At 47.0% G+C, this 13,127-nt stretch overlaps 1 protein-coding gene across 7 annotated transcripts in view; it reads right to left on the reverse strand.

The window, feature by feature from the left end:
* ANAPC7 (anaphase promoting complex subunit 7) overlaps positions 1-3,444 on the reverse strand; it is a 30,870-nt gene extending 27,426 nt beyond the window's left edge. For 2 of the 7 annotated variants that reach the window (XM_063784924.1, XM_016924184.3), the window contains exon 1: positions 2,492-3,066. Coding sequence is in view for 3 of the 7 variants with exons in the window: in XM_016924184.3 (XP_016779673.3) it covers positions 2,492-2,694 (203 nt within the window). In the remaining 4 variants the exon portion in view is untranslated. Of the gene's footprint in view, positions 1-404; positions 654-1,685 lie in introns of those variants that run through there. The other 5 variants (XM_522528.7, XM_063784925.1, XM_054663523.2 and 2 more) reach the window with 5 other exon arrangements.
* Positions 3,445-13,127: the final 9,683 nt, after the last annotated feature.

Consider the following 13,127-nt stretch of genomic DNA (forward strand, 5'->3'; position numbering starts at 1 on the left):
TCTGAAAAGCAAAACAAAACAAAACACCAAAGTGCACTAATGAAAATCCAATGGGCAGCAGCAGCTGCATTGTAAGCACTTAAAGGACTTTTCCCTTCTGACCTAGACCAGCTTCTACAGCAGGCCAAACACTAATACATCTACAGAGTAGAAGTTTCCATTATAACGCCATTTGGAGGTAGCAGACTGGTGGCTCAGAATGGAGACTCTCCAGTCAGAGAAGACCAGGTCCAGACATCGTACTCCTCCATTTATTGGATGTGTGAACTTGGACAAGGGTATTTCACCTCCCTGAGGTTGTACTCACTTCCTCAACACACTCAATAAGCATGTGAGTGCTTATTGCGCACAGCCACTGCGCTTTCAATTGGTGGGTGATGCGAAGGGTAGAAAAGTGGGAGTACCCGAGAGTCCTGGGAGTCAGAGAAGGCTCTTTAGGAGAGATATCCAGGCTAAAACCTGAAGGAGGAGGCAACGCTGAGATGAGGACCGTCGCAGGAGGAACAGCAAGTACAAGGGCCCAGAGTAGAGAACACGCTTGGTGCATTCAAATAACACAAAGAGGCCAGAAGCGATGGTTCACGCCTGTAATCCTTAAACTTTGGGAGGCCGAGGCGGCGGGATCACCAGAGGTCAGGAGTTGAAGACCAGACTGGCCGGCTGGGCGCGATGGCTCACACCTGTAATCCCAGCACTTTGGGAGGCCGAGGCGGGCGGATCACGAGGTCAGGAGATCGAGACCACCGTGAAACCCCGTCTCTACTAAAAATACAAAAAAATTAGCTGGGTGCGGTGGCGGGCGCCTGTAGTCCCAGCTACTCAGGAGGCTGAGGCAGGATAATGGCGTGAACCCGGAAGGCAGAGCTTGCAGTGAGCCAAGATCGTGCAGAGCGAGACTCCGTCTCAAAAAAAAAAAAAAAAAAAAGACCAGACTGGTCAATATAGTGAAACTCCGTTTCTACTAAAATTACAAAAATTAGCTGGGCGTGTGGCGCTCGCCTGTAATCCCAGCTACTTGGTTGGCTGAGGCAGGAGGATCGCTTGAACCCAGGAAGTGGAGGCTGCAGTGAGCCAAGACTGCGCCACTGAACTCCAGCATGGGCGACAGAGCGAGGCTGTCTCAAAAAAATAAAAATAAATAAACAAATAAAAACAAATAACAGAATAGCCAGGGAGGCTAGAGGGCAGTGAACAGAGTAATGAGATGAAGTCGCAGAGAGTGGAGGGCAGATATTTGCCTTCAGAGGCCATGGGAAAGAATTTTCATAAGTGCAATCAAGGATTTTTTTTTTTTTTTTTTTTTTTTTTTTGAGACGGAGTCTCGCTCTGTCGCCCAGGCTGGAGTGCAGTGGTGCTATTTCGGCTCACTGCAAGCTCCGCCTCCCGGGTTCACGCTATTATCCTGCCTCAGCCTCCCGAGTAGCTGGGACTACAGGCGCCCGCCACCACGCCTGGCTAAAGTTTTTTGGTATTTTTTTAGCAGAGACGGGGTTTCACTGCGTTAGCCAGGATGATCTCGATCTCCTGACCTCGTGATCCGCCCGCCTCGGCCTCCCAAAGTGCTGGGATTACAGGCATGAGCCACTGCGCCCGGCCAATAAAGGATTTTACGCAGGAGAGGGACATGCACTCAAGGATGGAATCAGCTCAGTGCTTCAAGGAAACAAGAAAGGCGCCACGCCCACCCATTAATGGAGTCTCCCGTTTCCTTTTTTTTGAGACAGGCTGTCGTTCTGTCGCCCACGGTAAAGGACAGTGATGCGATCACGGCTCACTGCAGCCTCGACCTCCTGGGTTCAAGCGATCCTCCTGCCTCAGCCTCCCGAGTAGCTGGGACCGCAGGCACGCACCATCACGCCCGGCTAATTGTTTAATTTTTACTTTTCGTAGAGGCAGAGTCTCCCTATGTTGCCCAGGTTAGTCTTGAACTCCTGGGCTCAAGCAATCCTCCCGCCTCGGCCTCCCAAAGGGCTCGTATTAGAGGCGTGAGCCACCGCGCCCGGCCCCGTTTTCAGGGGTTTCCCAAGGCGAGAAAGTGGACCCTCCTGATACACTTAACGGGGGGACCAATCTCAGATGCGGGGGCCAGCGCATAAAAACCAGGAGGCTGGGTCCCTGAGCTGCAGCGAGAGAAAAAAACGTTCTTCTGGAAGGAGCCGAGAGGGAAGGATTCAGCCTAGCGATGTGACAGTCGCGCTGCCCCGCGACAGGTGCCTCAGGAAACCCTCGCCTGGGTCGTCCTCAGAGCCTCTGCCTTCTATGTCTCCAAGCCGCCGCTCGCCACATCCCCGCGGGGACTTGACGCCGGCACCCAGTGAACCCAACTTGCGCTCCGAAGTCTGCTCCGCTCCAGGACGCCCTCGCAGACCCCGGAGCCTCCGCTGGCGCCGGCGGCCGCTCCTTCCCGCCTGTTCCCACGTGCCCTGAGCCCCCGCTCCCAAACCGCCGCGGCTTTCTCCTCAGCCCCAGGCAGCTACCCGCCTCAACTCACGGGTTGTTATTACTCATTGTAAGTAACAAGCTGCTGAGGAGCCGCACGTTGGAGTGCAGCCCCGCGGCCGCCATGTCCCGCACGTGGTCTATCACATTCATCCTGCTCCGCAAAGCCGCGGGCAGCGGCGGCAGCACTGACTCGAAAAGCCGGTAGAGGATCCTTAGGGAAGACTCCAAAATGGCGGCGTCGCCGGGGTCCATCGGGTCCACACGCGGCACCACCCCCAAGCAAGAGGTAACTACTGAAGTGCCCGAATAAAAAGAAACTCGAGTCCCTGCTCCTGTCGTGGTCCTTTTCAGGTGAAATGAGTTGTTATTTTTACGCAAAAATCACGTTATCATCCTAAACTGCAAACTTTACTGAGGATTTACAATGAGACAAAAGGCACCTTATAAGACTACTCGGTCAATTTGAATGAGTCTGAGAGGAATTTGTGCCTCTCAGAAATTAAAATGTGTGGGTATTTACCGAAATAAAATACAGTAAGGTGAGGAAAAACGCTCCAACTGGAATTAAATATTCTAATCGGGAGCCAGGGACAGACCTAACGGCCTTTACAGTGGCGCATGCGCACCAGGCTAGGGCCGCCGCGCCCCTCCTCAGGTGTTTTGTGTTCCTGCCAAGTCAGGCTTCGGCCCTGCAGGAACTCCTTGGTTTGAGGGGCATATTTCCCCATGTAAAATTATTCCCTAGATCCGTGGAAATAGAGGCTGGATCCAGGAATTAGCTGATACCCATATAAACCAGCATGTGTCTGGCACACTTAACGTTTTAGGAAAGTTTTACACAAGTTATTGGACGCTCACAACAATCCATAAAGTTGAAGTTGTCATTCCCTTCCCACAAGGGAAGAAACTGCCTGCTTAAATTTTGTGCTCAGGTTGTTAAATGGTTGACTTGGAATCAGATCGACTGGTTAATTATGTTGGATCGCAAACTCAAATGTATACAGGGACCAGGGAGGTAACTGAGCCAATGAGGCAGTTTAGGTCGTTGAGTCAGAGTCCGAATACTCTCCACAATCATCCTCTCAGATCTAGCCTATCGCTCCTTTCTTGAAGGAGACAGTCGTTTTGGTCTAGATTTTGTTTTCATTTGATTTTTACAGTAATAGATGCAAAAAAAAATGCTCTGAAAAAATCACAGTGTATCTTCATCAGTCAACTTTTTCAGCTGTTAACATTTTGTCACAGTTGAAGCTCCTGTAGATCCTTTTCCCATCTCATCCCCTACTCTAGTTTCCTGGATGTGTGAGACCTTCTATTTGATTTTGGTGGGCATCATCACTGTGAACTTTCTTTTTTCTTTTTTTCGAGACGGAGTTTTGCTCTTGTCGCCCAGGCTGGAGTGCAAAATCTCAGCTCACTGCATGCTCTGTCACCCGGGTTCAAGGAATTCTCCCTGCCTCAGCTTCCCGAGTAGCTGGGATTACAGGCGCCTGCCACCACTGTCATGTGCGTCCATGTGAAGAGACCACCAAACAGGCTTTGTGTGAGCAACAAGGCTGTTTGTTTCACCTGGGTGCAGGCGGGATGGTAGCAGCACGAGCCATAGGCAAAACTCCTCAGACACCAAGTTAAAGAAGGAAGGAGTATATTCGGCTGGGAGCATCAGCAAGGCTCCTGTCTCAAGAGCCGAGCTCCCCGAGTGAGCAATTCCTGTCCCTTTTAAGGGCTCACAATTCTAAGGGGGTCCGCGTGAGAGAGTCGTGATCGATTGAGTAAGCAGGGGGTACATGACATGCACCGGTGGTCAGAGTGAAACAGACCGGGAAGTTTCACAATGTCTTTCTATAGTCTATAGATAACATCAGTTGCTAGGTCAGGGGTCAGTTAAGGCAGGAACCGGCCCTTTTCACTTCTTTTGTGATTCTTCAGTTACTTCAGGCCATCTGGATGTACACATGCAGGCTTGGGTTCAGAGGCCTGACATTCCTGTCTTCTTACGTTAACAAGAAGAATAAAACGAAATAGTCGTAAAGTGTTGCGGCAGCGAAAATTTTTGGGGGTGGTATGGAGAGATAATGGGCGATGTTTTTCAGGGCTGCTTCAAGTGGGATTGGGGGTGGTGTGTGGGAACCTAGAGTGGGAGAGATTAAGCTGAAAGAAGATTTTGTGGTAAGGGACGATATTGTGGGGTTGTTAAAAGGAGCATTTGTCGTATAGAATGATTGGTGATGGCATGGATGCAGTTTTGTATGAATTGAGAAACTAAATGAAAGACACAAGGTCTGAATTAAGAGAAGGAGAAAAACAGGTATTAAATAACTAAGAATTGGGAGGACCCAGGACATCCAATTAGAGAGTGCTCAAGGGAGTTCAGCATAATTACTTGCTTGGTTGGTGAGTTTTTGGGCTCTATCCTTGACAGAGTCCTTTTTAAGTTGGAGGCTGAGCTTGGTGAGGTGTGTTTTTAAAAGACCATTAGTCCATTCTACCTTTCCTGAAGATTGAGGACAGTAAGGGGTATGAAGTTTTCACTGAATACCAAGAGCCTGAGAAACTGCTTCGGTGATTTGACTAGCAAAGGCCGGTCCGTTATCGGACTGTATAGAGATGGGAAGGCCAAACCGAGGAATTATGTCTGACAGAAGGGAAGAAATGACTGCGGTGGCCTTCTCAGACCCTGTGGGAAAGGCCTCTACCCATCCAGTGAAAGTGTCTACCCAGACCAAGAGGTTTTTTAGTTTCCTGACTTGGGGCATGTGAGTAAGGTCTACTTGCCAGTCCTGGGCAGGGGCAAATCCCCGAGCTTGATGTGTAGGGAAGGGAGGGGGCCTGAACAATCCCTGAGGAGTAGTAGAATAGCAGATGGAACACTGAGAAGTGATTTCCTTGAGGATAGATTTCCTCAATGGAAAGGAAATGAGAGGTTCTAAGAGGAGGGCTAGCAGCTTGTAACCTACATGGAAGAGGTTATGAAATGACGACAGAATAGAATGGGCCTGTGAGGCTGGAAGAAGATATTTTCTTTGGTCCAAGAACCATTTGTCTTGTGTGGGAAGAGACTGATAGGTAGAAGTTTCAGTGGGGGAGTAGGTGGGAATGACCAGATGAGAAGGAGAAAAATTGGCCCTGAGGGACAGAAGTTGGAAGGCTAAGCTGCTTCTTTAGCTACCTTGTCAGCGTAAGCGTTGCCCTGAGCGATGGGATCTGATGCCTTTTGATGGCCCTTGCAGTGAATGACTCCAGCTTCCTTTGGAAGTAAAGCAGCCTTGAAAAGAGTTTTTATTAAAGAGGCATTAATGACAGAGGACCCTTGAGTAGTGAGGAAACCTCTTTCAGCCCATATAACAGCATGGTGGTGTAGGATATGGAAGGCATATTTAGAGTCAGTATAAATATTGACGCGTAGTCCCTTTGCAAGAGTGAGGGCCTGAGTTAAGGCAATTAGTTCGGCTTGCTGAGAGGTAGTGCAGGGGGTCAGAGCAGTAGCCTCAATGATAGATGTGGAAGATACTATAGCATAGCCTGCCTTTGCTGGTGAGTGGCAATTAGGCCTGGTGGAACTGCCATCAATAAACCAAGCGTGATCAGGGTGAGGAACAGGAAAGAAGGAAATATGGGGAAATGGAGTGAATGTCAGGTGGATCAGAGAGATACAGTGATGGGGGTCAGGTGTGGTATCCGGAATAATGTGGGGGCTAGCCTAAAACAGTAAGGTCAAGTTGTTTGGACAGGAAGGCTACAGGGTGTGGTCCCAGCTCTTGTGCAAGAATTTTGACCACACAGCCCTGTACTTTGGCTGTGTGTAATGAAAAGGGTTGGAATGAGTTAGGGAGAGCTAGTGTGGGAGCAGCTTCTAGGGCTGTTTTTAAGGAACAGAAAGAGGAGTGGCGAAAAAATTTAGGATCTATGGAGTCAGCTAGGTTTGCTTTTGTGAGTTTATATAACGTTTTAGTCAGGATGGTAAAACTAGGTATCCAAAAGTGGAAGTACCTAACAATGCATAGGAAGGAAAGGAGTTGTTGTTTTGTAGAAGGGATTGGGGTTTGGGAGATTAGCCGGACACAATCAGCAGGGAGAGCATGTGTGTTTTCACAAAGAGTTATGCCAAGATAGGTAATGGATGAGGAAGAAATGTGGGCTTGACTAAAGTAATGGGAGCTGTCTGTGAAGCCTTGCGGCAGTACAGCCCAGGTAGTTTGCTGAGCCTAATGGGTGTCAGGGTCAGTCCAAGTGAAAGTGAAGAGAGACTGTGATGAAGTGTGCAAAGGAATAGTAAAGAAAGCATGTTTGAGATCCAGAACAGAATAATGGGTTATGGAGGGGTTGTGGAGGGAGGTATTGAGGATAGAAGAGTATATGGCTTTGGCACCATGGGTTGAATAGGCAAGACAATTTGGTTGATAAGGCACAGATCCTGAACTAACCTGTAAGACTTGTCTGGTTTTTGGACAGGTAAAATGGGGGAATTGTAAGGAGAGTTTATAGGCTTTAAAAGGCCATGCTGTAACAGGCAAGTGATAACAGGCTTTAATCCTTTTAAAGCATGGCGGGCTAAGGGTGATTAGGTTTTAATGGGATGGTAAGGGGTGCATGATTGGTCTCCAAGGAGGGAGTAGAGGTATCATATACTCGTGGATTAGGGTGGGGAGATACAAGGGGAGGATGTGAAGGAGTCTTTGAACTGGGGAAAAGGGCAGTAATGAGGTGTGGCTGTAGCCTAGGAATAATCAGGGAAGCAGATAATTTAGTTAAAATGTCTCAACCTAATAAGGGAGCTGGTCAGGTGGGGATAACTAAAAAAGAGTGCATAAAAGAATGTTGTCCAAGTTGGCATCAGAGTTGGGAAGTTTTAAGAGGTTTAGAAGCCTGGCCGTCAATATCCACAACAGTTACGGAGGCAAGGGAAACATGCCCTTGAAAAGAAGGTAATGTGGAGTGAGTAGCCTCCGTATTGATTAAGAAGGGGACGGACTTACCTTCCACTATAAGAGTTACCCAAAGCGTCTGTGATGGTCCTGTAGGCTTCCGAGGTGATCGGGCAGTGTCAGTCTTCAGCCACTAAGCAGAGAAGATCTGGGAAGGAGTCAGTTAGAGAGCCTTGGGCCAGAGTTCCAGGGGGTCTGGGAGTGGCTGCTGGGTTGGACAGTCCAATTGCCAGTGGGGTCCCGCACAGATGGGACGTGGCTTAGGAGGAAACCTGGGCTGCGGGCATTCCTTGGCCCAGTGGCCAGATTTCCAGCACTTGAAGCAAGATCCTGGGGTAGGTGGTGTCAGGCCTCTGAGCCCAAGCTAAGTCATCATATCCCCTGTGGCCTGCACGTATACATCCAGATGGCCTGAAGCAATTGAAGATCCACAAAAGAGGTAAAAATAGACTTAACTGATAACGATACACCACTGTGATTTGTTCCTGCCCCACCCTAACTGATATGATATAGTCTACCCTGCCCTTAAGAAGGTACTTTGTAATATTCTCCCCCTCCCTTAAGAATATACTTTGTATGCCTATCCCAAACCTATAAGAACTAATGATAATCCCACCACCCTTAGCTGACTCTCTTTTCGGACTCAGCCTGCCTGCACCCAGGTGAAATAAACAGACTTGTTGATCACACAAAGCCTGTTTGGTGGTCTCTTCACATGGACGCGCCTGACAGGCAGTCCTGGAGGAATGCCTGGCCTCTGCGGTTCAGGCGTTTGGAAGTTCTTGTGTACTGGAGATGTGGCTGGGGTTTGTCTCACGGTGGAGGCAAGGAATTGCAACTCAGAAATACATTGCTACTTGGCTGCCTCTACTCTATTATTGTACACCTTGAAGGTGACGTTAATTAAGTCCTGTTGTGGGGTTTGAGGGCCACAGTCTAATTTCTGGAGCTTTTTTTAATGTCGGGAGTGGGTTGGGTAATAAAATGTATATTGAGAATAAGACAGCCTTCTGGCCCTTCTGGGTCTAGGATGGTAAAGCGTCTAACGGTTGTTGCCAAACGGGCCATGGACTGGGCTGGGTTTTTATATTTGATGAAAAAGAGCCTAAACGCTAACTGACTTGGGAAAGGTCGGATAAAGAAATAGGAGCATTAACCTTGACTATGTCTTTAGCTCCAGCCACCTTTTAAAGAGGAAATTGTTGGGCAGGTTGGAGAGGGCTAGTTGTGGAACGAAACTGCAAGCCGGACCGGGTGTGAGGAGGGGAGGTGATAAAAGGATTATAGGGTGGGGGAGCAGAGGCTGAGGAAGAATTGGGACCTCGCTTGGCCTGGCGAGGAGCAGCCTGGGGAGGAGAGGTCAGATGGGTCTGTAGAAAAGGAAGATTCAAAAGACTCAGCAATGCTTGGGGTTGGGACTGAAGGGACAGGCGAGAGGGAAAGAAGGAGGATTTGGGATGAGTCGCATTGGGAACAGAGACTAGGGAGGGACCGATGTGTAAAAGAATGCCTGGACGTCAGGCACCTCAGACCATTTGTCCATTTTTTGACAAAAATCATCCAGGTCTTGTAAAATGGAGAAATCAATAATGCCATTTTCTGGCTATTTAGAACCATTATAAAGTTTGTATTGGGGCCAAGTGGTGTTGCAGAAGAAAATAAGACGCTTAGGTTTTAGGTCAGGTGAGAGTTGAAGAGATTTTAAGTTTTTAAGAACACAGGCTAAAGGAGAAGATGGGGGAATGGAGGGCAGAAGTTTGCTCATAGTGAAGGAGGTAAGTTTAAAGAGAAAGGTAGAGACATGGAGAAGGGGGTGGTGAGCAGCCAACGCAGGCGTCTCCACAATTGACTTGCCACCAAGGGAATGTGGGTGAATGACCAAGCAGGCGTCCCCGCAGTGATCAGACACCAATGGACTGTGGGTGAATAATCAGGCAGGCATCCCCACAGTGATTAAACACCAAGGGAAGACTGTCTTCCCGAGTCCATGACCGGTGCCAGAGTTTTGGGTCCATGGATAAAATGTGTCTCCTTTGTCTCTACTAGAGAGGAAAAAGAACTGGAATTGGAAGGACAGGGAGATTGAAGGGTAGCAAGGGAGGGAGATTGAAGGGTAGCAAGAGAGGCTGGAGAAGAGAGTGGAAAGATCGTTTACCCGATTTGAAATTCATGAGATGTTCTTTGGGCTGGTTGGTCTGAGGACCTGAGGTCATAAGTGGATCTCCTCATGGAGTGAGGGTGAGGACAGGGGACCGGTCTCCCAAAGGAGTCCTCTTGTCCCGGGTTTCAGCACCAAATGTCATGCACGTCCATGTGAAGAGACCACCAAACAGGCTTTGTGTGAGCAACAAGGCTGTTTATTTCACCTGGGTGCAGGCGGGCTGAGTCCCAAAAGAGAGTCAGCAAAGGGAGATAGGGGTGGGGCTGTTTTATAGGATTCGGGTAGGTAAAGGAAAATTACAGTCAAAGGGGGTTGTTCTCTGGCGGGCAGGGGCGGGGGTTGCAAGATGCTCAGTGGGGGAGCTTCTGAGCCAGGAGAAGAAATTTCACAAGGTAATGTCATCAGTTAAGGCAGGAACTGGCCATTTTCACTTCTTTTGTGATTCTTCAGTTACTTCAGGCCATCTGGATGTATACATGCAGGCTTGGGCTCAGAGGCCTGACAACCATGCCCAGCTAATTTTGTATTTTTAGTAGAGACAGGGTTTCTCCATGTTGGTCAGGCTGGTCTCCAACTCCTGACCTCAGGTGATCCACCTACCTTGGCCTCTCAAAGTGATGGGATTACAGGCGTGAGCAACCATGCCCAGCCTAACTTTTTTTTTTTTTGGGACAGAGTCTCACTGTGTCCCCCAAGCTGGAGTGCAGTGGTAGGATCTCTGCTCACCACAACCTCCGCCTCCCAGGTTCAAGCTATTCTGCCTCAGCCTCCCAAGTAGCTGGGATTAAAGGCATGCACCATCGTGCCTGACTTATTTTTGTATTTTTAGTAGAGACAGGGTTTTGCTTTGTTGGCTAGTCTGGTCTTGAACTCTTGACCTCAGGTGATCTGCCAGCCTCGGCCTTCTAAAGTGCTAGGATTACAGGTGTTAGCCACTGCGCCCGGCCTTCTGTGAACTTTTAAATACTTTTTCTTTTCTTTTTTTTTTTTTTTTCTGAGATGGAGTTTCATTCTTCTTGCGCAGGCTGGAGTGCAATGGCGTGATTTTGGCTCACTGCAAACGCTGCCTCCCGGGTTCAAGCGATTCTCCTGCCTCAGCCTCCCAAGTAGCTGGGATTACAGGCATGCACCACCATGCACAGCTAATTTTTGTATTTTTAGTAGAGATGAAGTTTCGTCCTGATGGCCAGGCTGGTCTTGAACTCCCGACATCAGGTGATCCGCCCACCTCAGCCTCCCAAAGTGCTGGGATTACAGCTGTAAGGCACCACGCCCAGCCTTAAATACTTTTTCTAAATATGTATATATCCAAAAACAATGTATAACATTGTCATCTTGATAAATGGCAATTGACATCACCACTCAGCACATTGGGAGGAGCAGGGAAGTTGTAACAAACTGGAGTATGCCCTCTCTACAGGGGCAGCTGCAACTTAATTTCAGTATATTAGTCCCAGGCAGCTGGGAATTTTCTGTATCATTTGACTTTTCAAAAGAATTCATAGTTATAAATCTGGATTTTAAAATTTGAAGTATTCCAATTTTTTTTTTTTTTGAAACAGTTTCACTCTGTCACCCAGGCTGGAGTGCAGTGGCACGATCTTGGCTCACTGCAACCTCTGCCTCCTGGGTTGAAGGGATTCTCCTGCCTCAGCCTCCCAAGTAGCTGGGACTACAGGCATGCGCCACCACATCCAGCTAATTTTTGTATTTTTGGTAGAGACCGAGTTTCACCATGTTGGCCAGGCTGGTCTCAAACTCCTGAGCTCAGGTGATCCACCCACCTCCGCCTCCCAAAGTGCTGGGATTACAGGCATGAGCCACTGTGCCTGGCCAAGTATTCCAATTTTTAAACGTTGGCCAAAATGAAAATAACAAGAACTTTCTATGTATAGAAGACCAAAGCCTTGAAACATATTGTTTATACATTAGCAGAAGAATGGATACATTTTGCTACATTTATGCAAGGAACTGCTATGCAGCATTTAAAACATAAGTGAACTCTAACACATGTATTAATGTTAACATGGATAAATGTAAAAAAGTATATTGAATGACTAAAGCAAGTTGTAGAATTGTATCACTCTATGATACCATTTAAATAAAGTTTGAAAACGTACAGGATGTTATACATTGTTTTTGGATACATACATATTTAGGAAAAGTATTTAAAAGTTCATGGTGAAGATGCCCACCAAAATCAAATTGAAGGTTACATCTAGAAAACGAGAATAGGGAATGAGATGGGAAAAGGATCTACGGGAGCTTCAACTGTGGCAAAATGTAAGAGCTAAAAAAGTTAAATGATGAAGATACAGGTATTCTTTTGTTTTTTGGAGACAGAGTCTCACTCTGTCACCCAGGCTGGAGTGCAGTGGCGCCATCTCGGCTCACTGCAACCTCCGCCTCCCAGGTTCAAGCGATTCTCCTGCCTCAGCCTTCTGAGTAGCTGAGACTACAGGTGAGGGCCACCATGCCCAGGTGATTTTTTGTATTTTTAGTAGAGATGGGGTTTCACTGTGTTAGCCAGGATGGTCTTGATCTGACCTTGAGATCCACCCACCTCAGCCTCCCAAAGTTCTGGGATTACAGGCATGAGCCACTGCACCCGGCTGATACAGGTATTCTTTACATTGTCCTTCATAAATGGCACTGGGGAGCCATTAAAAGCATAGAAATAGGCACTAGACTGCCTGGGTTTAAATCTCATTTTTGCCATTTATTATCTTAATTTAAAAGTCACTTAATTTTCTGGGACCTTAGTCACCCCTTCTGTGAAACGGGGGAGATATAACAGCACCTATTTAATGGGATTGTTGTAAAGATTAAATTAATTCATGGTGGGAAGCTATTAAGGGCAGCGTGGTAGAAGTGATCCACCCCAGGGCATAGGTTAGAGAGGGGTAGGTTGCACCACTGCTCACTCCAGCCTGGGCAACAGAGCAAGACTCCATCTCAAAAAAAAAAAAAACAGGCCAGGCGCGGTGGCTCATGCCTGTAATCCCAGCACTTTGGGAGGCTGAGACAGGTGGATCACCTGCCGTCAGGAGTTCAAGACGAGCCTGGCCAACATGGTGAAACCCTGTCTCTACTAAAAATACAAAAATTAGCCGGGTGTGGTGACAGACAACTGTAATCCCAGCTACTTGGGAGGCTGAGGCAGGAGAATTGCCTGAACCCAGGAGGTGGAAGTGACAGTCAGCCAAGATTGTGCCACTGCACTCCAGCCTGGGCAGCAGAGCAAGATTCTGTCTCAGATAAATAAATAAATAAATATTATATAATATATATTATTTATATTAATATATATTAGATTGCTCTTGTCATACTGCCCAGGCAGGCAATATAATATATAATATATAGTATATTATATGTTATATATAATATATAGTATATTATATGTTATATATAATATATAGTATATTATATGTTATATATAATATATAGTATATTATATGTTATATATAATATATAGTATATTATATGTTATATATAATATATTGTATATTATATATTGTATATTATATATTGTATATATATATTATATATTGTATATGATATATAATACATATATACTATATATAATATATAGTATATCA

Source organism: Pan troglodytes, chromosome 10, assembly GCF_028858775.2.
Source record: "Pan troglodytes isolate AG18354 chromosome 10, NHGRI_mPanTro3-v2.0_pri, whole genome shotgun sequence".
NCBI lineage: Eukaryota > Metazoa > Chordata > Mammalia > Primates > Hominidae > Pan > Pan troglodytes.